This window comes from Salvelinus alpinus, chromosome 6 (assembly GCF_045679555.1).
Source record: "Salvelinus alpinus chromosome 6, SLU_Salpinus.1, whole genome shotgun sequence".
In the NCBI taxonomy this organism is placed as follows: domain Eukaryota; kingdom Metazoa; phylum Chordata; class Actinopteri; order Salmoniformes; family Salmonidae; genus Salvelinus; species Salvelinus alpinus.
Genome location: NC_092091.1, coordinates 36,719,710 through 36,744,259, shown reverse-complemented (window position 1 = coordinate 36,744,259; position 24,550 = coordinate 36,719,710). Strand labels below are relative to the sequence as shown.

Genomic DNA, 24,550 nt, shown 5'->3' with positions numbered 1-24,550 from the left:
AGCAGTCCTGGAGAACCCTACCTCCTGATTGAGTAGAGGGAACAGAGGAGAGGGGTAGAGGAGTCCCTGGGCCCCAGACCCAGACCTCCGGCGGCCAGTCAGGGGGTAAAACTCGTTCCCATCGCTGGGGGTAGAGATGGCGGTGTCTGGGGCTGAGGCTGCAGGTGGGGTCTCCTCCCAGAGGTCTGGCTCAGGGTCCCGTGCCCCGCCCGGTTCTGTCCCTCTCTCAGGGGGAACCTTTCCTCCCAGGTCACGGGCCTCTCGGTGTATCTGGGGAAGCTTTTTGAAGCGCCGCATGTCAGCAGTCAGCCGGGGGAACAGCTCTCGCTGACTGGTCATGATCACGTAGTAACGCAGCCTGAACCATTAAACACACGCATGGACACACACACAGATTGAAAAGACAGACAAGTCACTGTCAATGCAGTGCAATAAACCTCTTACATACACAGAGATATTGGTACAATACACTGCTTCATGTTGTGTAACCTACTGTAAAGAATACTAACCTACTGTTTTCAATAGCAACCTACTGTACGAAATTGTAACCTACAAAATTGTAACCTTTCCCCAATTTTCAAAAGAAACCATTTCCCCACAGGATTTCAGAGGATTGAAAAAGGGGGAATGGGATACCTAGTCAGTTGCACAACTGAATGATATTCAACCAACACGTCTTCCTCATTTAACCCATACCCTCTGAACCAGAGAGGTGCGGGTGGCTGCCTTAAATCGACGACCACGTCATCGGCGCCCGTTGTTGGGGGTTAACTGCCTTGCTCAAGGACAAAAGAGAGCAACATGGTTTTCACCACATGTATACCCTGGTCTAACCCGTCTGACTAGGAGTCATTACTTCCCCCATTCCCCCATCCATATTTATACAACGGGTGGGTCTAATCACGGATGCTGATTGGTTAAAACCGCATTATAGCCGGTGTCTATTCCACAAGCTAGCACCGGCTAAATCTACGACGTTAAAATGCCCATTCACTCTGTTCCATCTGACTGCGCAATCCACTGTCTCATCAGCACAGCCAGGCAATTTATAAACTAGATCTACACTGGACCTCAGCAGATGTCTCTCTCCCTCTGACTGCTCCTCAAATGGAGCGGCATTGTGACACACCAGCAGGGACACGTCAAAATCGTCATGGTGACGCAGGCCTTCCAGGTCCTTGTAAGAGCCCGAGCTGGAGGAGAAGAATAGGTCATGAATAATGTATTTTAAAGTCACAGAGGTGTGTGTGTGTGTGTGTGAGTGTGTGTGTCCATAAACCTACCTGTTCCAAAGAGCCACCAGAGCGTACTCATGCAGGTCGGAGCTGGGTGGCGCTCCCTTCTTGCCTTCGCTGGTCATTGCAACCTTGGACATGCGAAGGGGCTTCATGCCGTAGGTGCCAGCGTGGTCAGTGATGTAGTTATACAGCTGGTGGGCTGTGATCATCCCCGTAGAGATAGAGAAACTCCCTGACAGACAGACAGGTAGAAAGCATGCGCTCACTGACAGGACATCGGCCTAGATTCAACCCAACACAGATTAGTAACCCGCGCACAGCGACATACTTTCAAAGGCAATTTCCCAGATGTTCACGGAGATCATGTTCACTGTTAGGCTCAAGCAGAGATCACATGTGAAAGCGCAAAGCACAGGTGGTTTATGTTAAAGCACAGTCTTAACCATGTTCCTACTGCTGGGACTCATTGTCGCAGCAACATCAGGGTCTACTTGTTTAGGTGGGCTGGGTCAGACTCACCCTGGAAGACGTGATTGCGTCCGAACTTGGGGATGTCAGGGTGATGAGCTATGAAGTCCTCCAGGAAGCCGGTCAGCTGGTATCCCTGCCGCAGGGTCATGTGACAGCCCACCAGGTACTGGTGCACCACCCGCAGGTGGAAGTCATAGCTGAACGAGTGCACGTGCATCAGGTCACGCACCTTATCACACTCCTCTGTGAACAGCATGGAGAGCTGGAGGTGAGAGAGAGAGAGAGGGGGCGACACAGTGTAGACACTCACTACCGAGTTCTTTACGGGCTGCGGGGATGGGATTGAATGGGATACACCGCACGCACGCACGCACGCACGCACGCACGCACGCACGCACGCACGCACGCACACACACAATGGAACCTAACAATCACCTAGTCCAGAGGAAGAAGATTCCCATGACCTACCCTACCCAGCATCCTTAGCATCCTCAGATCATGACCTTAAACCCCAAACCCCTTTTTTCAGGTCGATACATTCACAAAACCATCTGAATTCTCCTGGATTAAAATCAAGCCAGCATTGGCAGTATCATATGCACAATTCAATGTTTTATAATAGCGTCTCTAAAGTTAGGCCCAGCGCCTCTCTCTCTCTCTGCATTGCTATCTGTCTAGTGTCTAATAGTTATAGCAGCCCCATTAAACTGTTGTCTACAGCCATTGTCTGTCTGTGTTGTATCCATCCAATCTGTGGCAGCATGCACTTAAAGTGCTTATACTGCAACGCTCCTCCCAACCCTCCTTTGTGAGAGCCTTTTGTAAGCAACTGTGATATCAATCAACTTCACAATTGTATATCTTATTTAATTAAATCCAACATCAAAGCGGAGGCTTACAAAAGCATTAATGGCAAAATGCAAATGATTGTGGTGAGAGGCTGGAGCATGCAGTAATTACTACACAATAACAGGAGCTAGGGTTCCGGGAGGGGTGTTGGGGAAGGGGGGGTAAATGCTATTACTGCTGCTGCTTTCATCTTGACCCAATGCCTGGAACAGGTCTTGTCAAATCCAAGAGTCAGGGGAAAAATAATAACACTCCGTTTTCATTTAATGCCAGCACTAGTCTAGATGCATATAGTACATTACACATCAAGATAAAGTTATTTTTCCTCTCCTTTTTAAGTCAACGTAACAGTTGAACCTTTCACAATCTCTCTGATAAAGTGAACACTTTGAACCTGGCTTTGCCATGTTATTTTGTGTTCGGGCAGACGCCTTCAATAATAAAAAATAAAAAAACATTTCTGTACAGACGGTGGAAGAGATTGAAGGCTAGAAGTCGTAGGCTAATGTCAGAAGTTCGGAACGGGACGGTACAGATCAGTTTAGTAGTTAAATGGTTCTGTTGGTCAGTGTTCCCCAATTGTAGCTGGAGAGATCTGGAGCCGAATTACCTGGAACCTCTGACCCCTGTGTCCACAGGGCAGCGGAAGCTATTAGGAGTGCAAACTTCCCTTTAGCAGTGAAACCACAGGGACACAATATAACACTGTTTAATTCTGTGAGTGGAACAACACGTTTATTAGGGACCTTTTAACATCAACACCGTGGATTAAATTCTCAGGCATTTCATGCATTAATTGCTCAGCCAATCATATCTAAAAAGTATTTTGGGTATACCTTTGAAACTTGCTTGTATCTTTAACTTAGTGTTAATGCTACACACCTGTCAAACACACCTGTCATATGTGCTAGCAAAGAGGTGAAAGTATATACCTTAGTTGAGGTGAAAGTATATAACTCAGTTGAAAAGTCAATTTTCGGTATATATATCAAAGCTCTTTTCTAATACAAAGAGACACTTTACATTACAACGACAGAGGATGACAGTGGATTAGTGATGCAAAAAAACAGATACCGAGAGGATTCTTAATTATCAGGGCCATCCAGGAAGCAGAGAAATCACATAAGAGTTTATTGGAGCAGAGAAAGAGCGAAATGGAAGGCAGGGCCAGACAGGGACATGATTCGAGCCCATCAGAAGGCTTGAAGAAGAAGATCCCAGATCCTTGGACCGATGGGTCACCAAGCCGCAAGACCCCACACCAGGTGACATGAAGTTCCAACTACTAAATGTGCTAAAAGAAATCATAAACAGATGCTTGAAGACTTCATGGAAGTCAGAAGATTGCTCAGTCCAGATTTCAGCTGCACAAAAAAAAGACACAAGGACAACAGTAACAGTAGGCATTCTGCAGAACAAGCAGCATTTAGGCTAGTTTATTCACCAGCTGCAAGAAAAACACAGACTGATACAGAAGTAGCTCGGAGGGAGGGGCAAAATGACCCACAGACAGACAGTGAATCACAGCGCAGCATCGCCCAGGACTGTTTGCCCCAGCAGTAAAATGGAGATGTAGATTGAGACAGGAGTCAGGCAACCCCAAAGACAACAGAGTCTAGAGGACTGAGATAAACCCAAGAGTCACAACAGAACAGACACGTAGGGAAGTCAAAAGCTCCACCAGGCTGCACTGATGATTGAATCTATTCTATCAGACAGATGAAGCCATCATAATTCCACACACACAGAGACAGAGACAGAGACAGAGAGAGAGAGAGAGAGAGAGAGGGAGAGAGAAATAGCACAATAGGGAAAGGGAAAGAGAGAGGAAGAGAGAGAAAGAAAGAGGGATACTGTAGATTGAGAGAGAGAGATCAGGGGCCATGGCAGCAAGCAGAGGTAAGAGGAGGGGGTGGAGCCTGATTGGTGGAAGACACCCCGCCCCTAAGGGTTCTGGGACATACCGAAGAGTCAGAGACCGGTGTGGCGTCAGGGAACGGCTTGAGACGGGGAGGTTTGGTGAGGAGGGAGCCCTGATGGAGAGAGGATATGAGATGGGACTAGACAAACACAGAAACATACACGCACAAAAGGAAAAGAAATGGACAAACACAGAACAAGACAGACAGAAACACAAACAGAGCAAAATACAAAAGACAACCGTCACAATACTGAGATGTATTACACATGCAAAGACAAATGTGTTGCTACACACTCACATTAATAAGATTACAGTGACATGGAAGAGAGAGGTGACGTGACAAGAGGTGACAAATTAGTGGGTGTGTGTGAGCACCAAGCACGAGCAGGTCAGACAGGCCACAAATACAACAGTCAACACTGATGGGAACTGAGGGTAACTGGTGACTGCGTCCAATTATAAACCACACAGACACACACAAAGGCAAACACAGCTGCCCATGAATCTCTCACTCATCCACTCCAGTGCTTAACTAACATGTCGGCCACCCTGCTGTGCACCGAGACTCTGGAACCGCGATGGCTCTTCACAAACTATTTACCGCGACTAAAAGAGAAAGCCCTTCTCTCTTTGTTTACTCAGACTAACATGCATCACTTTGAGCCATTTAGTAACACTAGTCTGGAGAAAGAACGGCGTGGAGGACATTGACACACGGTCCTCTGTCTGTATCACATTAAACAACGGTCAACTCACGACCTGAAAACTGATTAGTCACAAGAAGGATAGATAGATATAGAGAGAGAAAAAGAGCTTTTCACAAAAAGCCTAACAACACAGGAGATCCAGTCAGTCTGTACTCAGCATGCCGTGCCGAGCTGATCACAGCCAGTAGTCTAGTACATAAAGTCCAGAACAGACCTACCGCTGCTAAGTCCATCTCCATATCTCCCTAGTCCACAGACACGACAGTCCATTAGCTCTGTTTAAAGTAGGTGGGCTGCTGCAGTAGCTAGACACACACTCCACTCTGCCCATTAGTTTACACGGCAAAGCAATTACCAGTCTGAAATATACTGGTTATATTTGAGCACCGGAATATTTCTGAGATCAGAATACCATACACGGCAGGCAATCATTATGAAGAATTTAATAAAAGAGCAGAAAATGATATTTTGCGAAGTGAGTTCACTCATTTTTTCCAGTTTGACTTAAAAAGGAAATGGAGGACAGAATGTTTCAAATCACCTCTCTTGTTAATATAGTTGTAGGTCATTTCAACAAACATAAATGCTTCACCGAGTTTCCCACTGTGGTTTTAGTACTACACCAGTCCTTCATTATTTCATAGCTTCCGGGCTTTGAGCACGCACACATTTAGAAACAAACAAACAAAAAAGTAACAAAAAAAAAAAACTTCAGATGTCTTAATAGTTGTAGATGACCAGCTGCTGGAGAGAAACACCTGTCGGGGCTTTCCCTCACTACCAGCAGAGCGACATCTGGAGACGCTCAGCAAACACACAGCAGTCATTTACACACCTTTACATTGAATTACACCGAGTTTAGAGCAAAACCTGGATACACTCCAGATAAAAGGAGGGAGGAACAGAGGGGGGAGGGTTGAGAGAGGGAAGGAGGGAGGGTGGAGAAAGAGGGAGAGAGAAAGAGGGAGGGAGGGAGGGGGGGGAAGAGGTACTCACACGAATCACACCATAGCCTGTAGGGGTGTAACTGTTCACCAAACCTACGGTTCGGTAAGTGTTGCGGTTTTGCGTCATGGTTCGGTTCAGTTTTGGTACACTGGAAAAATGTAATGCCATTCACAATGTTCATTCAGCATTCACAATGTTCCTTGCATTGTCTGTTGTGACCGGATTGTTATGCTGGGCCTCTCAAGTTTCCACTCGGATGCTGCGTTTTTAACCATGTGGGAGGTGGAATTTACCAGTCCTGAAGTCGTAAATACCAGTTGGATTCATTCATGTGATTTGAACTCATTGAGAAATGGCGATTGGCTGATGGCCAACAAGCTGCCAACAATAAATTAAAAGTACAGCTATCATGCTTGTAAAAAACTACTTTATAAAACCCATTAATACATTGCTTTTTATAAATAATGTTTTGTAGTTGCATTTAACTGATGAAAATGCTGTTATATAGAAGTGGGTGTTCAGGATGATAAATGAGTTTCCCACTTGTAATTACCAGTTTGAGGGCCGTTCAAGTGGGTTTTTCCCAGTCGTATGCTGTAAATCCCCAGTTCCCATTTGGATGCGAACGCACCCCAACACAGCTTCCTTCAGTGCCAGATGAGTACTAAGGGGGGGGGGGGTGTCTGTAGCAAGGTACAGCTCCCACTCCGGGGTAATCTGATGGGCTCTCACTGTGAAATTCATTAAAAACTTTGGCTTGCTTATATAGAGTGTATAATACTTGTTTGCTGAAATGGATGCAAAAAGAACGTTAGTAACATGTCTCGGGCATTCTCACAAGGCGCTGAAACCCCCTATTCTCAACCACCGAGAATGGGTGCATATCCACGGCTATAAACAAAAAACGAAAAAAATATCGCTCTTATCATTTATTTGGCCCAGTCAGAATCAGCTGCCGTTGTTTCTTTGCGTTTCCGTCTTGCTCTGGTATACCGGTGTGATGTCGGCATAAACGTGTCAACATATTTGAGGCGTTTGCAGATGCGTAGCCTGTTCTCGTTGAGCGTTGCGACATACTGTTAACGTTTTATCCACAACTCTCTGTCCATCGCCGTCGTGATCTACTGGGAAGCCAAAATGTTGCCAAACTGAAGATTGAAACCGTGATGGAGGATCCTCCAATTCTGGATCCCCCCCACCACTCGCCATCGTACAGAACTAGTTCCCGGTTGCCCCTCACAAAAAGACTGTTTGAAATGCGCCATTTTTTTTTTTTAGAGGCAGGCGTACAACACAGTGCAGGCATAGACTATAGGCCTCCTAATATGTGTACCAATAGACCCCTAATAGCCAGGGGGGAGGGGTATAAAGTCATGACGATGATTCCAGAGATGTGAAATCAAGCTGTTTACAAGATCTCATCTCGCACTCCCTCCCTCTCTATTCATCCCTCTCTTTACCCAGCCTCAGGCATACCTAGAAGAGACTATGGTCTGGTTAATTTGGCCCTGGCTCTGTGGTCTAACTCACAGCACCAGCGATAAGAGACGCCGTCGTGATGTTACCTGAGAGTTGACGGTCTGACCCATGGGGATGCGGGAACACTCCAGAGCATACTGCTTCACACAGAAGTAACAACCCTGAGAGAAAGAGAGAGGGAGAGGGAAAGAGAGACCGAGAAAGACAAGACAATTATAGAGGGAGAGAGCGAAACACAAGGGGAGAAGAAAGAGAGAGAGATTTTTGAAGTGCATATTGTGTGGTGTGGTTACAATGACGACAACGGTTCTAAATTCATCTCCTGACACTGTGAGAAGGGGGGGGTGTAATATGGAGTGACAGAGAAAGGGCTAGAGGGAGAGAGAGAGAGAGGTGGATGTTTAATATATAGAGAGGGGTGGAGGTGGTCGGTAGGCAGCCGTCTCACCTGGAAGGCCAGCTCCATCAGTACGATGCCCCCTGGGAGCGCCCTCTGGAGGTGGTACGCGGTGGTGCCTGACCCTGTGCTCTGCAGAGAAATACAACAGTATCTCAAGAGTTGATGAGGGTGATGATGGAGGGAATTTTGTGTGTGTGTGTGTGTGTGTGTGTGTGTGTGTGTGTGTGTGTGTGTGTGTGTGTGTGTGTGTGTGTGTGTGTGTGTGTGTGTGTGTGTGTGTGTGTGTGTGTGTGTGTGTGTGTGTGTGTGAGTGAGTGAGTGAGTGAGTGAGTGAGTGAGTGAGTGAGTGAGTGAGTGAGTGAGTGAGTGAGTGTCAATATATCCCGGTATGCCTTTCAGTCACAAAAAGTGTGTGTGAGTGTGTGTGTGAATAGCCTCATCTCTTGCATCAACACTACTTACCTTTGGACTGTCCTCACTCCTGGCCTTGTTATAGGAGAAGGACTGCCTCTCTGACGAGAGTGAGCTGAGCATGGCTGCCCGGGCCCTGGCGATGCTGCAGGGAGGAGCGGAGGGCGAGACAAGTAGGGTTAGGGGTGAGGCAGAGCTGGAGAGACCAACGAGAGAGAGAGAGTGTGTGTGTGTGTGTGTGTGTGTGTGTGTGTGTGTGTGTGTGTGTGTGTGTGTGTGTGTGCTCCTTTAAGCAGGGGTCCCAGAGACTGGCAACACAAAAGAGTGAATCACCCAGTACTGGGCCAGAGGATGACAGAGACCGAGAGAAGCAGAAACAGCATCTGCCCAGTGGCTGCTACAGTTATATCACATCTGTGGCCAGAGGGATGTGGCTATTGGGGGCTAGGATGTGATCACAACACATCTGATGACTAATGGATGAATGAACACTGCTCACAGTTCGGCTCACTGTCACAGAGAGGATCGTGGGAGGGAAACTCAGAGAAAGAGGACATTTGCCCTGAGTTTTATTGCGTTTTCAATTGTGTTTTTATTGTGAGAGATCGGGTGAGTTAGATTTCCAATGTATTCATTACACATGGTAAATAAACTTGAAACTTGAGCTAGTATGGTGCAGAAGGAGTGTTTGATTATATATATATATATTAGTGTGTAGCGATTTGAGGACCACTGGGCTCCCACTGAGACAAGACGTACCTGCGTGCGGGGGACTGTGGCCGGACCTGGACCAGGATGAAGCCCATGCTCTGGAGGTACTGGACATACTGCTGGAGGAAGGTGTTAGAGATGTCCTGCAGCCAGGGCTCCTCTCTCAGCCGGCTAGGCAGCATATCAGCTGAGTCCGTACTGTAGCTACGGTCCCTGCCAGACGCCGTGGAGTCACTGGAGCAGTGGCGCTTCTGAAGAGGGGGAGGAGAAGAGAGGGGGAGGAGAAGAGAGGGAAGAGGGGGAGCGGAGGGGTGAAAATAGAGGTTTCTGGTTGAAAGATTTCAGAGGTTTCTGGTTGAAAGATTGTTGGATGATTGCTGCTTGTTCCCTCCTGTTCTCAGAAATTCTCCAAGTTTGGGATGGTTTCCAAGATTTTATAACTAAAAGGGCATCTTTCAAAAGTAAGAAAGAAGTGAAAAACCATATGAGGAGATTGTGTGTTGGAGTTAGGCCCCAAGGGAAAGCAGCCATGATTGCTGTACCTTGACCTGTTGAGGTTGGACAATCTGCTCTTCTTGGATCTGCTTCCTGAACACGGGGTCAAAGAGCAGAGGGGTGGCGCAGTAGTGCACTAGCCTGGACGACTGCTTCAGAGTGTCCAAGTCCACCACCTGTGGAAAGTAAGGAAACATCTCTTTGTGGTCCTTCGAGTCAGATGTGAATTCTTCCTAGTATATATACCAAAAGCCCCAGAATGCGCATGCACACACACACGACAGATCCTAAGTGGCGCAGCGGTCTAAGGCACTGCTTCGCAGTGCTAGAGGTGTCACTACAGATCCGGGTTCGATCCCAGGCCGTTATCACAACCGGCCGTGATCGGGAGTCCCATAGGGCGGCGCACAATTGGCTCAGCGTCGTCCGGGTCAGGGGAGGGTTTGGCCCGGGGGGTAGACCGTCATTGTAAAGAATGTGTTCTTAACTGACTTGCCTAGTTAAATAAATGGTTAAATACATTATTTATTTATTTAAAAATATATATATTTTTACAATACACACACAGCCACCTACCCACCGTCACAACCACTGAGATCAACGTCCGGTTTTTCTAATGACACAATCAAAACAGTCTACTAAACGTTACGCCGACAATGCAGCTAATGGGCGTAGTACAGAGGAATCTGACTGTTTAAACGTTACGGCTCATCTTATCCAGTAATTCATTTGTTGCCTTCTCATAAATCACTCATTGACACGTCTATCATTTATCTTCTGAAGATGGAGATGAAGATAGGACTGTGTGTGTGTGTGTGTGTGTGTGTGCGCGCGCGCGCGCAAGCTCCTCCATTGTCTTTAGTAAAAGTCCCTTCTGTCCTGCGTGTGTCCTGATGACGTCAGCAACGGGCCAAATAAACAGGGCCATTAACCCTGCCCCAAGGCATTCTGGGGGCTCCATTGTAGTCTGGCCTGAGCAGGTATCAGGAAGGAGACAGGAAGACAGTCACACACACACGTGTGTGTGATATAGGAGGGAAGGGGAGACAGACAGAAGACAACACCGTCTGTTGAGCTGATGTGATCTCCTCTCATATCTAATCCTTCACGTCAGCGATAGAGTCGGGAATCCACGGGCGGGCCGGCAGGCAGATCTGAGGTGACCTAAGGGGCCAGTGAAGGGAGATGGGTCCCCCACTGTGGATGGACCAAGTCAGGCAGCCAGCCAGCCATCTGACTGGGCGGTAATGGATGAGCCTGCTCTGGTGAGGGGTAACATACTGAGACACAGGGAACACAGACAATCACCAGGCTCAATAGACAAGAGTCTAATTGGGACTGACTACTGGTGGCGTTTGTTGTGTTACTGTTTATACTGTAACCAACAGTTATTCACACTTTTGTTTTCATCCATCTTCCTTTAATGATGAAGGTAGCTGGGGGAAACACCCGCACCACATTGCATTTTTGTGAAATGAGTGTTTCAGAAACATGAACGAATGTCAAAACAGACTTGATTTTTTCCCATTGATAATGTACGCTGCGCCGGTGTGTTCCAGAGATGCGCCGTCTGTGACGATGACGTCATTTTAGGGGTAACGATTAATTGTCACGCAAATGATCACGGCATTGTCATAATTGTAATGTGTCTTCAAAAATTCGCTGCGATTTACCTAATGAATACAACACAGCTTAGGTGACACCCGTCTCAACTAAGCCTCTCTTCCTAACCGTGCTGTTCTGCTCTTAAAACTTGACCCTATTCATGTCAAAAACGTAAGTCTATCTAATTGAATATAAAGCTAAATCCCCCCTTCACCTAAAACGAATGTATTAAGACAATTATCACATGTTCTTTTTGTTACAGGTTATTGTCCATAATTGTCGTGATTATATGATTATTGTGCCAGCCCTAGCTGCCTGTCAAGATCTTGCAGTGCCTCTGATGAAAGCACTGGTGAGCTTGTGCTCGTGAGTCCCAGGAAACCTACAATAATATGAAGTCTACTGTCACACAATGCTTGCTAGAATATCAACTTAAGAGTTACCGTCTCTCGTTAAGAGCTGCTCAAATGCTCCAGCTTGCAAACTTTGTAAATTAGTTGCACTATTGAAAATGGGGACTACTTAAAAATAATCTCGTATTTATTTCTCCGTGCCAAAGTCCCAGAATACTAAAACATGGCAATAGTTAAATACACATCAATTAGCTACAGTGCATAAAAAAAGTTCAGATGTAAATGTATTTGAGATGGAGAGAGGCCATTTGCTGAGTTTTGGATGAGAGTCGCTGTGTGCGTAATCTGCCAGCCCGCGTGAACTCAATGCATTCGCAAGATACACTACATGACCGAGAGTATGAGGACATTTCCACTTCACAATAACAACACTTACAGTTGACCCGGGGCAGCTCTAGCAGGGCAGACATTTAACAAACTGACTTGTTGGAAAGGTGGTATCGTATGACGGTGCCACGCTGAAAGTCACTGAGCTCTTCAGTAAGACCATTCTACTGCCAATGTTTGTCTATGGAGATTGCATGGCTGTGTGCTCGATTGTATAGACCAGTCAGCAGCGGGTGTTGCTGAAGTAGCAGAATCCACTCATTTGAAGGGGTGTCCACATACTTTGGTGTATATATAGTGTAGATAGCGCCGATTGTCAGACAGAGGGGAGCGGATATTTCTCCACAGTAGAGCCGTTTACAGTGCTGCGTGTGCGTGTTTGTGTCCATTGGCGTTTCATGGGGAGGGAAATGGCTAAAATGGAGGGTCCCGCGTGGCTCAGTTGGTAAAGCATGGCGCTTGCGACGCCGGGGTTGTGTGTTCCGACTCCCACGAGACATGAGTAAGAAAAATGAATGAAAATGTACACCCTCACAAGTAACTCTGGATAAGAGCGTCTGCTAAACGACTCAAGTGTCAAATGTGACGTAAAATGGTTGCGGTAGATCGGTACTTACAGAGATGGGCATGTTGGACTGCGCTGACCTCTGCTGCCAAGTCACAAACAGGTTCTCAATCTTCATCTGCTTCTCCATCTCTGTCAACGTGGAGATAAATCCACACAAAACACTCGTTGGTCACACAGCCCCGCGGCGGGTCCAGAATGGCACCCTATTCCATTTAGTGCACTACCCATAGGGCTCTGGTCAAACGTAGTGCACTATAAAGGGGAATAGGGTGCCTTACAGTTCCCAGGGTCATGTAGCCATCCCTCAGAGCTAAAAGCCTTCTGCCTGTCTCTGTTAGGGCCAAGAACTAACTATCGCCATCTCCTCAATCAGCCTAGCTGTCTACTTCATCTTTGCTCCTGTCTGCCTGGCTGCTGGATGGCCTGGTGTGGCTCACATTGTATCAAACAAACATAACTAGAGAATCCTGTACTCTAAGCCCCCCCCATTAAACCTTTTACAACACATTAACATTGGTTGTGTTATTTAAAAAAATGCTTTAAATATCCACGTCATTCTCAACCTAAGTAATATTGCATTAGTTAAACTGTAGGAAAGTAGATAGCACAGTATGTATTAGTTATATGGCGAAGGTGGGTGAGGAGCGGAGTGACCATATCTGACCTCTGCCCATTAAATCTGAAATATAAACCTCACATTATCTTAGAACATATACAGTGTTTATACACATCATTGGGCTCATATCTGACCTCTCCTCTCTGCAGCCTTGACCTCTAGTAGCTGGGCCCCGTGCCGAGCCACCACGTCGGCCCCGTCCTGAGCGCTGGCCAGGGGGCGGCCCATCCCGATGTCCCGGAGGGCTTCGTCAAAGGGCACCAGCTCTGAGGGGAAGTGGAGGGGGGCCAGGGAGCGGACGGAGCTAGCCAGCCTGCCCTGGTCCTTGCTGGGTACGGGGGGCACTGGGCTCCTCAGCAGGGCATCAGCCTCCAAGGTTGGGTTCAGGAACGGGTTGGGCTCCTTGAGAGAAGAAGATGAGTCAGAGCGAGAGCGATTGAGAGAGGATGAGAGGGAGAGAGAGGAAGCAGGAGATGATGAGAGGGGGAGCAAGAGAGATAAAGGGGAGAGAGAAAGTAGATGATAGGAGGGAGAGTGAGGTAGATGGACAGAGATGGCGAGAAAGAGACAGAAAGTAGAAGGTAAGAGGGAGCGAGAGAGATGAATCGAGGGAGGGACAGAGAAATAGAGCAAAAATAAGGAGGAGAATAGAGGGGGAGCGAGAGAGATGGAGAGAGTGAAAGAAGAAGATGAGAGGCAGAATGAGAACGATGGAGTGAGTGCGAGGTGGGCATAGAAGCTGTGAGGCGTTCTCCAAGTTATTGAACAAGTAACTTTCTGGTATATGAGCATGCCATGACAATGATTATGTTATTAAATACACATGAAACAAGGCTAAACCATAGGTTGTTATCAACAACAACAAAAATGCAACTCATATCTGACAAATCTGAATTCCAACTCCAAATGCCACTGTGTAATAAACAAACTACCAGGACACAAGTTGTACACACACATTTTAGATAAACCTAAAAAAGGTAGAAACCTATCCCTTTATAGAGTGCAGTATCTGTTCATAAACATCAAAATGTACAGAGCAACTCTGGTAGGGCTGAAACCAAGATCTAGTTGAAATGCCTAACAGAACTAGGACAGAGCCCTTGACTCAAACTGTGGCAGGGATTGGTGAAGCTCTAGAGATGGCACAGAGACTCATGGACAGCATGTCCTGACTGACACTGCACAGCTAATATGTCCGCACCCCCCCACCCCCCCTCTCCCCTCTGCTCAGGGGAACTTATGAGCAAGTTAGCTCAACGGAGCAGCTTAACGGCTGCTGGGCAGGACCAAGGCAACGGACGAGGAAGAGGAGGGCCCAGATGCCCCAGGGTGGCAGAACCCTCTGTCCAGTGTCTGTCTTGTGCCCGCTGGGCAAGGGGGGGGGGGGGGGGGTTGAACTGGGCACTGGTGCCCACTGTGCTCCTCATCAGGACAGTGACAGATGACAGTCTGCGGGGGCAAATTTTCCGTCGCTCTGATTCCGCCTTCTGTCAGCATTCGTTAGTGGAGAGGCGATTAAGAGTGAGGGCATCGAGGGAGAAACAGGGGAAACTTTGGGAGATTTTCTTTTCTTTTAATTTGACATTTTTGCACTCCAATTGGTTGTTGCGCGGCGGTGGCAAAATGTTAGAAGGATGTTTAAATCATGTGATCCCCCCCCCCTCCAAAAAAAGTGTTGTAAAACAAAATGCAATGCGTGTTTCCTCTTATGTTCTCAGTAAAAAGAAAAGTGGCAGAGAAAAACTGTTTCTATGACAGATTAAATACAGAATGTTATTTTTGCAAAATCATCTCAAAGCCCTAAAAATAAGTCTCGCCTTTCTTCCATCTCCCGTGTATCGGCACTCGTGCAGACTGCTCAGAAATGATAGGCATTCTTTGTTTTTGACCCCCAGAGCTACGGAACTAAAAACACGGGGCTGTGAAGTCAGAGAACTGAGCGATTCTCTTCGCTGTGGTCCCAAATGGCATCCCATTCCCTACAGAGCACTGTGGGCCCTGGTCAAAAGCAGTGCACTACAAGGGGAATAGGGTGAGAATTAGCACACAGCCATTCTCTCTGCTCCTCTCCTCGCGCATATCAAAAGGAGTGAGAGATACAAGGACGCTGACGGGGATGTTGACTGAAAAGGAGGGGAAAAAAGAGGAACAGAAGGAATGAGGAAGGGAGGCCTCGGTGCTGACATGTCATACCAAGGTAGGTAGGGAGGAAGAGGGAGGGATGATCAGAGAGGGGGAGAAAACTAGGTCATGTTGATGTTCCGTATTAAAGACCAAGGAGAATCTACTAAGTACACCAAATGGCGCCCTATCCCCCCATGTAGTGCTCTACTCTTGACCAGGTCCCAATAGAGCTCCGATCAAAACAAGCGCAATAGGAATATTAAAACTGCTGCCATTTAAAACTCCGATGGGAAAAGAGACGTGGGAGTGGATTTAGTGACAAGACCCCCTCCCAGCTTTTGCTAAGAAGAGAAGCAAGAAAGCAGAGGAGAGAGTGGGAGGGGGACATCAAAGAAAGGCAATGAGCAGGTAGCCTACCCACTAGAGTGAAGTTGTGTGTACCCTGCTGTACCACCAGACACTGCCGTTACACTAACCAACAGACTGATTCCACCTGACTGAACCCCCATTTAAACCACCAGGACATTGTCCCCAATCCTAACATCGCACCATCTGTGTATTGTGTGTGGGCATATGTTTAATACTTATAGGCCACAGTTATGGTGCACGAAAGAGTAGTAGACCGCGACAAATTCAAGCAGATGGCTGTGCCGTGCGTGAGATTGAGCGTTTACCTGATCAGGTCTTGGTGGGCAGGTGTGTGTGATTTAGATACGGTACCTCAGTGATAGCGTTGGTGTGTGTATGAGTGTTCGACTGTGGTTACTGGAAGTATGATGGCCCCGTGTGAGATTGACAGTGTCGTAAGGCGACGTCAGCACCACTTCACCAGGTCAAATTCCTGGTACATGTAAATGTACTCGGCGAGTGAAGGTGATTCTGAGAAACGGTTTACCTGTTTGAGGTCTTCGTGGGCAGGTGTGTCTGAGAAGCAGTAGTGGTGGAAGAGGCCCATCTTCTGGTTGAGGAGACAGTGGATAACGTGGGACCTGGCATTCTGCCACTGGACCAGCCTGACCAGTCCCCGGTTCAGAGACACACCAAGGTCCAGCGACCAGTTATAGGTGTACAGGGTCACCTGAAGAGGGAGAGGACGGGAGATGGAGAGAGACATAGATCAACATTGAGATTGAGATCAACCCCCCTCACATAGCCTACGGGTGGAAATAAATGGGCCAAATTGTGCATACATACCCCCACCCACCAACAACTCACTCCCCCACCTCCTCCTCTCCTCACCTTCTTATCCAGGATGTGTATGAGGAGGAACCTCTGTCTTGGGGCCACGCCCCTCGAGGCCTGCCCTGGGCTGAAACAATCAGACTGCTCCAAGGCCTCGAAGCGCTGGAAGCCCTTATGAGCTGGACCAACAGGGAGAGAGAAGACAGTGAGAGTGGGACGGATGCAGACCAGGTTTGGGGTCAATACCATTTATTTCAGTCAATACCGAAAGTAAACTGAAATTCCAATTCCATTTTGTCTTTATTGACAAGCAATGAGGCGCATTGGAATTGGAATTTTAGTTCCTGGATTGACTGAAATGTAATGGAATTGACCCCAAACTGACACAGCAGACAGAGGACAGACAGGAGAGAAGCGGAGCTGAACCAGAGTCTAGCGCAGTCTCTAAGATAAGGATGGTACGGTAGAATGGACTCAGGCCGACAATCAAATTAACAAGGGGACCTTAATAATGTCCCAGGCTGAGAATCTTGCATCTCTTATGATCATCAAGTATATGATTACCATCAAGTATATTACCATCTGAACATCAAGTATATGACTAAACGGACAGTAAGTCACCCTATGGTGGGAAAGTGATTTCTGAACACGGTGCTATTAAGATGAAATAATAAACGGTTCTCATTACGTCCAATCAGACAGAGAACATCTCAGCAGGGTTTTCTAAGCCCCCAGGGCCAGTTGCGTACAATTATTCACAGATCCATTCTTTGAGAGGCATGCAAGGGGCTACTCCACTGCTGCCTTTAGAGCAGGCAGAAAAAAAAAAAAAAACTTTCCTTTCTAAGAAATTGACTATTATTTTGCCAGACGGCCAGAGAGTTAAGCTTGAAGAGAAATTGTAGCCCTTTATGAGAGTAGAAATTGTGAGATTTGAGTTGACATTTGGAATTTAAATATAAAAGTTTGGAGGGAGACGAGACAGAAGAAACTGTGTGAACTCTTCCTATTCCACAGGTATAAGGTCATCTGTATGAAGCTACGTAAGCAACATGATTACATGATGCACAGCTCACCACATGCATTCAGTGAAGCATTCGGTACAAATCCTTTTTTTTCTTCTCCCCGTTCTTTTTTTGAACACATTCTTTGAGGCTTAAATGGGTAAATAGAACCACTAATAATGTCTTAGAAAATTCTATATGAATTTAAAACATATACATAAAACCAGAATAGCCAAGAGCCAGCGTTGCTTGGTTGGGGCTGGCTGGGGGTAAACTTGTGTGTGAACCTACTATGAGGAGAGGGCAGAGTGAGACTTACGTGTGAACCTACTATGAGGAGGGAGCAGAGTGAGACTTACGTGTGAACCTACTATGAGGAGAGGGCAGAGTGAGACTTACGTGTGAACCTACTATGAGGAGAGGGCAGAGTGAGACTTACGTGTGAACCTACTATGAGGAGAGGGCAGAGTGAGACTTACGTGTGAACCTACTATGAGGAGAGGGCAGAGTGAGACTTACGTGTGAACCTACTATGAGGAGAGGGCAGAGTGAGACTTACGTGTGAACCTACTATGAGGAGAGGGCAGAGTGAGACTTACGTGTGAACCTACTATGAGGAGGGAGCAGAGTGAGACTTACGTGTGAACCTACTATGAGGAGGGAGCAGAGTGAGACTTACGTGTGAACCTACTATGAGGGAGCAGAGTGAGACTTACGTATGAACCTACTATGAGGAGGGAGCAGAGTGAGACTTACGTGTGAACCTACTATGAGGAGAGGGCAGAGTGAGACTTACGTGTGAACCTACTATGAGGAGAGGGCAGAGTGAGACTTACGTGTGAACCTACTATGAGGAGGGAGCAGAGTGAGACTTACGTGTGAACCTACTATGAGGAGGGAGCAGAGTGAGACTTACGTGTGAATCTACTATGAGGGAGCAGAGTGAGACTTACGTATGAACCTACTATGAGGAGGGAGCAGAGTGAGACTTACGTGTGAACCTACTATGAGGAGGGAGCAGAGTGAGACTTACGTGTGAACCTACTATGAGGAGGGGGCAGAGTGAGACTTACGTGTGAACCTACTATGAGGAGGGAGCAGAGTGAGACTTACGTGTGAACCTACTATGAGGGAGCAGAGTGAGACTTACGTATGAACCTACTATGAGGAGGGAGCAGAGTGAGACTTACGTGTGAACCTACTATGAGGAGGGAGCAGAGTGAGACTTACGTGTGAACCTACTATGAGGAGGGAGCAGAGTGAGACTTACGTGTGAACCTACTATGAGGAGGGAGCAGAGTGAGACTTACGTGTGAACCTATTATGAGGAGGGAGCAGAGTGAGACTTACGTGTGAACCTACTATGAGGAGGGAGCAGAGTGAGACTTACGTGTGAACCTACTATGAGGAGGGGGCAGAGTGAGACTTACGTGTGAACCTACTATGAGGAGGGAGCAGAGTGAGACTTACGTGTGAACCTACTATGAGGGAGCAGAGTGAGACTTACGTGTGAACCTACTATGAGGAGGGGGCAGAGTGAGACTTACGTGTGAACCTACTAATCTCAGGGATGTTTTCATCATCTGAACTGTCTTCTGTGGGCAAACGGAGATGAGCACAAACAAACAGCATGATATTGGCAGAGTGCAGGCACTGACAACAGACAGTTCTACAGTAGCTACACAGAGATACTCCGCTAACACTACAGACAGACGTGCTTGCAAAAGAAAGAAAGAAAGAAGAAATAACAGCAACAGCGGTGATTGTCAGAGCAGGGACAGAGGAGAGAGAAGAGAACCCAAAGCGCAGTAGCAGACAGAGCATGTCATGACAGGGTAAGCTTAGAAATAACGCCTCCGTGCACATCATGCACTTAGTCTTCTACGCCCATCTACAGTTGATCATTAGTAATGGCTAATAGTAACATGGCATTGCAGTGTTGTTATGGAAGCGAGAGAATCTATCTAACAGATTTGATGCAATGAGTAATTTAGAAGTAAATTAGCTGCAAAATGTTCCAGGTTGGGTTAGGATGGAGTATTTGGGTTTGGGCCCAGTTCTGCTACGGTGTGCCTGCTAGCTGGGTGGCTGAGCAGCGTAATAATATCTCTCAATATATGCTGATGTAGTATTTCCCACGTTTTCATTTCTCAATTTGGTGCTTCCATAAAGTCAGTTAGTAAAGCATGGTTGACCACAGAATCCCAAAGTTACAGAGGAGAAAAAAGTACCTCGTCATTTTTTTCCTTTCCCAAAACGAAATAAGGAAATGAGGCATCATTTGAGGTATAAAATGATCATCAAATACTAGCAAAGGGCAATGATTATGTTTAACTCCAGGAATCTAATAAGTCAATAAAATCAAAGGTCAAGCAAACAGCACCCTTAGCAGAATTGCTAAGAGCCGGATGCATCCGGTTTTCAGGGATACAGTTCATTCAACCTAGCTTCCTTTTCCGCTGGAAACCGGATGCGGGACCTCTGCTCAGGCGTCTTTTTACACCTGCTACATTAGGTGAAGCAAACAGTGAACAGTGACTACTTTCAAAAGCACAGGGATAATAGAACTCTGGCTTGTGCAGGTACCTTGCTCTGTGCTGCAATGCCATTGGTGGAAGTTCCGTCCAATGAGGATGAAGGTTCTAGAGGTGGTAGGCGGTTGGCTGAGGTGGTGGATCAAAGGCAGGGGAACAAACATGTCTCCTTGGGGACAACTAGGGGACCAAACAAAAAACACAAAACCATGATAAAGTAAGTTTATATCAAAACAATATCCATACAACACTCGCTTGAAAAATGTGTTAATGGTCCTAGAAAAGTGTATATAGATGCTTTCCTTACACCTCTTTCCAAACTAGCTGGAAGAGATTCAAATAATGTACACATATTTGTACGCGTGATCATTTCAAATGACCCACCTTGTCCTCTCAAACACCTTAACTGCAGTGTCACTGGCCAGGGAGCTGACCAGATTGACAATCTCTGTCAGGATGGGTGGGAGCAGAAACTGGGAGGCAATCTCAGCTGTGCACTGCTGAATCGACGGGCATCCTGTTTACACCAGAGGAAAGAATGAGAGAGAAAAGGAGAAGAAATAGAGAAAATGAGAGTTAACCTTCAAATTGAAAGCCTCTCGCAGAAAATAGATAGGAGACAATGGTATCGTCCCAAATAGCACCCTAGTCTCTGTATAGTGCACTACTTTGACCAGAGAGGTTATACAGAGGGAATAGAGTGCAATTTGGGATGCAACCAATATTTTCTATAACCCTCCCTCCCATCTTCTCTCTCCTCTCCACTCCAGCAGAAATAAGGAGAGGGGTAAGGGAAGTGCAAAGGAGAGGGCAGAGGAGAGGGCAGAGGAGCCACTCACCAAGTTTAGCCATGAAGGTGATCCAGGGCTGACAGGTGACCTGGTATAGAGGGTGCAGGGTCCCAATGTCACCCTCCTCTAGCTGGGACACATGTCTCCTGTTGGAAAATACACACACCCATTAAACAGTGCAATACTACTGACGGAAACTCCACCTTTGTGACTGAATTCAGGAAGGAGAGCTTATGTCCCCCCAAAACTTCTATATCATACACTGCAGTTGGGGGAAACATGGGAAAGTTATGTTTTTTTATTGTATAAACGTATCCTTTGGAGACAAGTAGGATAAAAAAAAAAATGCCCTTGAATGATTTCCACACTTTCTAAAGAGCTCTTCTTCGTTTACCCCCATTCAGCATCAGTCACACCCTCTTAAGCCTTAGCCCCACCCATCTCTTTAAGAATGAACACCTAAACACACGAGTCAGTATGGCATGGCATTGTAGTCTATTTTTATCCCCCTCCATTATCTCAGCCAATCATGGATCCTGCCTTTCTCCATACACTCACTGACCAGTTTATTAGGTACGGCGAGTTCAGTTTACTTGAGTGGCCTACGCAGTCCCCAGACCTCAACCCAATAGAGCATATTTGGGATGAGATGGAACGGGCTGTTCGCAGCATGAATGTACCGCCGTCCAATCTGCAGTAACGGCGTGATGCCATCGCGTCAGCATGGACCCCCACCCTGTGGAACGTTTCCGACACCTTGTAGAATGCCCCGAATAATTCAGGCTGTTCTGGAGGCACAGGGGAGTCCGACCCGGTACTAGATGGGTGTACTTAATAAACGGTCCAGTGAGTGTAGCTCAATGCCTTCTCCTTGGCTTAATGAGATATTGAACCCAGACACATTAAACAGCGGAGACCAGACCTAGGTTCAAGTGGTATTTTCTCTGTCTACTTGACAGAAAAGTACCTGATTGAGTTTGCCTGTCACAATGAAATCAATGAAATAGTTCTAACTCTGCCCATCTGTAAATCCAGACAGGAAAAAATAAATAAATCCAGCCTGTGTATCTTCTAACCTCTGGGCCTGCTCCAGTTCTACAGCCATGGCCTTCTCCTGGCTCCACTGCTGCTTCACATTCTCCGTCTTGTGTCTCCTGCGTGTCCGACCCTCCTCTCCCTTCTCCTGCACGATGTCGTCTGTCGTCTTAGGGCTCCCCAGCTCAGATGAGTCTGGCTTGCTCTGTAGGGAGGATAATAATTTCCTCACTGAATAAAACAGCAACATGGTGGTTCATAATCCAAATATAGATATAATGTTGATCTCGGATGGATGTAGCACTGACAGAACTAAACTCAGATGAGACACACAGAAATGTTTTATGAAAGATTCTGAAATGGCACTATTCCCTATCAAGTAAACTAGTTTTGGCCACTATAGCAGAAATAGACAAGTATTGCATTAGGGAATAGGGTGCCATTTTGGACAAAATCCTCTCTTACAACACATCACAAACCCAATGAAAGAGAACTTCACTCACCAGTATTTCCCAGAAGCTTCGGCGAGTGGTCTTGCCGGTGGGTGTAGTGGACTCAGGGGTGCTTGGTCCGGTGTTGGGGGTGGTCACAAGGGGGGCAGGAATCAGGGTGATAGGGGAGGGGCTGTTCTTAACCCTCCTAGAGCCACTACGAGGCCGGAAGCTGTCCTTAAATTCCTTCACTTCCCTAACCTCCAGTTCATTCCCCTCCTTTGCTTCCCATGGAGGACTTAAAAGACCTATGGAAAAGATGTGGAGATAGACAAGGGATGAACCTGATAACATTAGACTGAAATAACTTTCCAAGAAGACCAATAAAGCATTTGTATTCGTTGTGCGGGCCAAAGGAAACAATATGTACTAAGCAGTAGAGCTGGGCGATATGGACAAAAAACCGTATCGCGATAAATTGCCTGAATTGATGCGATAACGATAAATAGAATGACACGTTCATAACAATCTGCATCATTTTTTTTCTTACCCTTTAAACAAATAGTTTGATGGTTGTAGCCATCAATTGTCCCTTTAACAACCACCATATCAGCAAAACTTTCATTTCAAACTTCACATTTCTCTAGAGGCTAGTTATTGCAAACGAATGATATCAGCAAAATGCCTGTGATAAGTGATAGGTACGGTCGGTGTCGATCCTTTTTCTGTTGATTGTCCCAGCTTTACCAAGCAGGTACTGTAAAGGTAGTTGTAGTTCCTCACCGTTAGTGGAGTCCTCTCTCTGCCCTCTCCCCGGTGTAGTGCAGAACGTCTCCAGACACAGGGGATTCGGCAGGACCCGGAGTTCCATGATGACATCACAGAGGGCGTGGCGCAGAGCCCCTCGCAGCTTGTCAGTCAGCTGGAGGGGGGAGACGTTACCTTGCTCCCAGATGTCAAAACGCACCCTCATCTCTGACCCTGTCAGGAAGAAGGAAGGGCAGATTCATGACTAATGAGAATTGCACTGAGCATGAGCAGAACTACTGTAGCCTGGTCCCAGGTCTTGGCAATGATCACACTGTGACTATGAGCATAGGAGTTGGCTATACAGCGCACACATACACACACATCTGTGATCAGGCTAGTGCAGAGCACACCTGATTAATGATGGTGTTATAGACGGCCCAGTAGAGCAGAGCCCAGCAGAGTTTAAGCAGCTCAGGTAGTAGGCTTCTAATTAATAATCTTACACAAACACATGGCAACGCAGTAGATTACCACATGAGAGGAGGTTATTTTTACTCTTCGAAACTAATTGCATTTTCTCAAACAAACTAGGAAGCATAAATCATATTTGCCAATTAAAGATCTTAGCTATATGCGAATAATATATATACGTTTTTATGCATGTCATTGTTTGGATGAGGTTTTGGATTTTTTTTAAACAACAAAAACATAAAAGTTCATCATCATTTTATTCAATTTAACTCAATGTCACATTGACAAATACAATCCCTGTATCTAAGAAAGAGGGAATAAAAACTCCTTGTAAAATGATGCAATGACCATCATTATGCAAGCAGCTTTACCAGTCCTATTCAAGGTGACTTGGCATTTAATTCCAGAGTGAGACCACTATGTATGACTTATTGCTCTGTTTATAAATTAATCTATCTTGTGAAATGGTACTGTAAGAAGCTAGAATTTTACGATTCTCAAATACTTCCCCAGTGCAAAAATTATATATATATAATTCAATCACTTAATACAGATAGACAACGCAGCACATAATAGAAAACATATTTCATGACACTCGTTGAGAAGAAAAAGACAGGGCAACAACTCCGCCAATGGTTGTCCTGGCTACTCAGGCTTTGTCATCACGCACTAAATGAAGGGGTACTATCTGAACCTGTCCATTAAGAATGATTCGTTTTTGTTTTCCGATGCCAAAAAGGGCTACCATGTGCCCTAATAAACAGGACACTGATCTCTAAAAGAAACCCTGCCAGGCTTTACCTGAGCTGAGGTTGTTGGAGTCCACCTTGATGACAGTTGTCAGGGTGTCAAACTGGTCTGGCTGTAGGAGGATGGTAGATGCATCCCCTCTGGGTGGTGTGGTGCAGTACTGGGCTGGAACCTGCAGGGGGCAGCCTTGAGCGTCAACGAACGACAGGGCGATACAGGCGATACCTGAAGGGAACAGGTGAAATGTGGAGGACAGGGTGACCCAGAGTTACACTGATAGACTAATTAGAGGATGAATAAAGGTGGTGCTCTTTTTAAT

At 46.5% G+C, this 24,550-nt stretch overlaps 1 protein-coding gene across 10 annotated transcripts in view; it reads right to left on the bottom strand.

Moving 5' to 3' along the window:
• LOC139578645 (KICSTOR complex protein SZT2-like) overlaps window positions 1-24,550 on the bottom strand; it is a 117,033-nt gene that overhangs the window by 10,737 nt on the left and 81,746 nt on the right. For 2 of the 10 annotated variants that reach the window (XM_071406519.1, XM_071406522.1), the window contains 22 exons: window positions 24,283-24,456; window positions 23,044-23,241; window positions 22,333-22,568; window positions 21,871-22,034; window positions 20,843-20,940; window positions 20,388-20,520; window positions 20,056-20,183; window positions 19,017-19,064; window positions 16,523-16,644; window positions 16,179-16,361; window positions 13,294-13,561; window positions 12,593-12,672; window positions 9,678-9,806; window positions 9,184-9,386; window positions 8,476-8,569; window positions 8,062-8,142; window positions 7,700-7,774; window positions 4,523-4,618; window positions 1,758-1,971; window positions 1,284-1,470; window positions 1,071-1,193; window positions 22-358 (listed from right to left, as the gene is read on the bottom strand). In XM_071406519.1, coding sequence (XP_071262620.1) covers window positions 22-358; window positions 1,071-1,193; window positions 1,284-1,470; window positions 1,758-1,971; window positions 4,523-4,618; window positions 7,700-7,774; window positions 8,062-8,142; window positions 8,476-8,569; window positions 9,184-9,386; window positions 9,678-9,806; window positions 12,593-12,672; window positions 13,294-13,561; window positions 16,179-16,361; window positions 16,523-16,644; window positions 19,017-19,064; window positions 20,056-20,183; window positions 20,388-20,520; window positions 20,843-20,940; window positions 21,871-22,034; window positions 22,333-22,568; window positions 23,044-23,241; window positions 24,283-24,456 — 3,371 coding nt within the window. The other 8 variants (XM_071406520.1, XM_071406529.1, XM_071406523.1 and 5 more) reach the window with 7 other exon arrangements.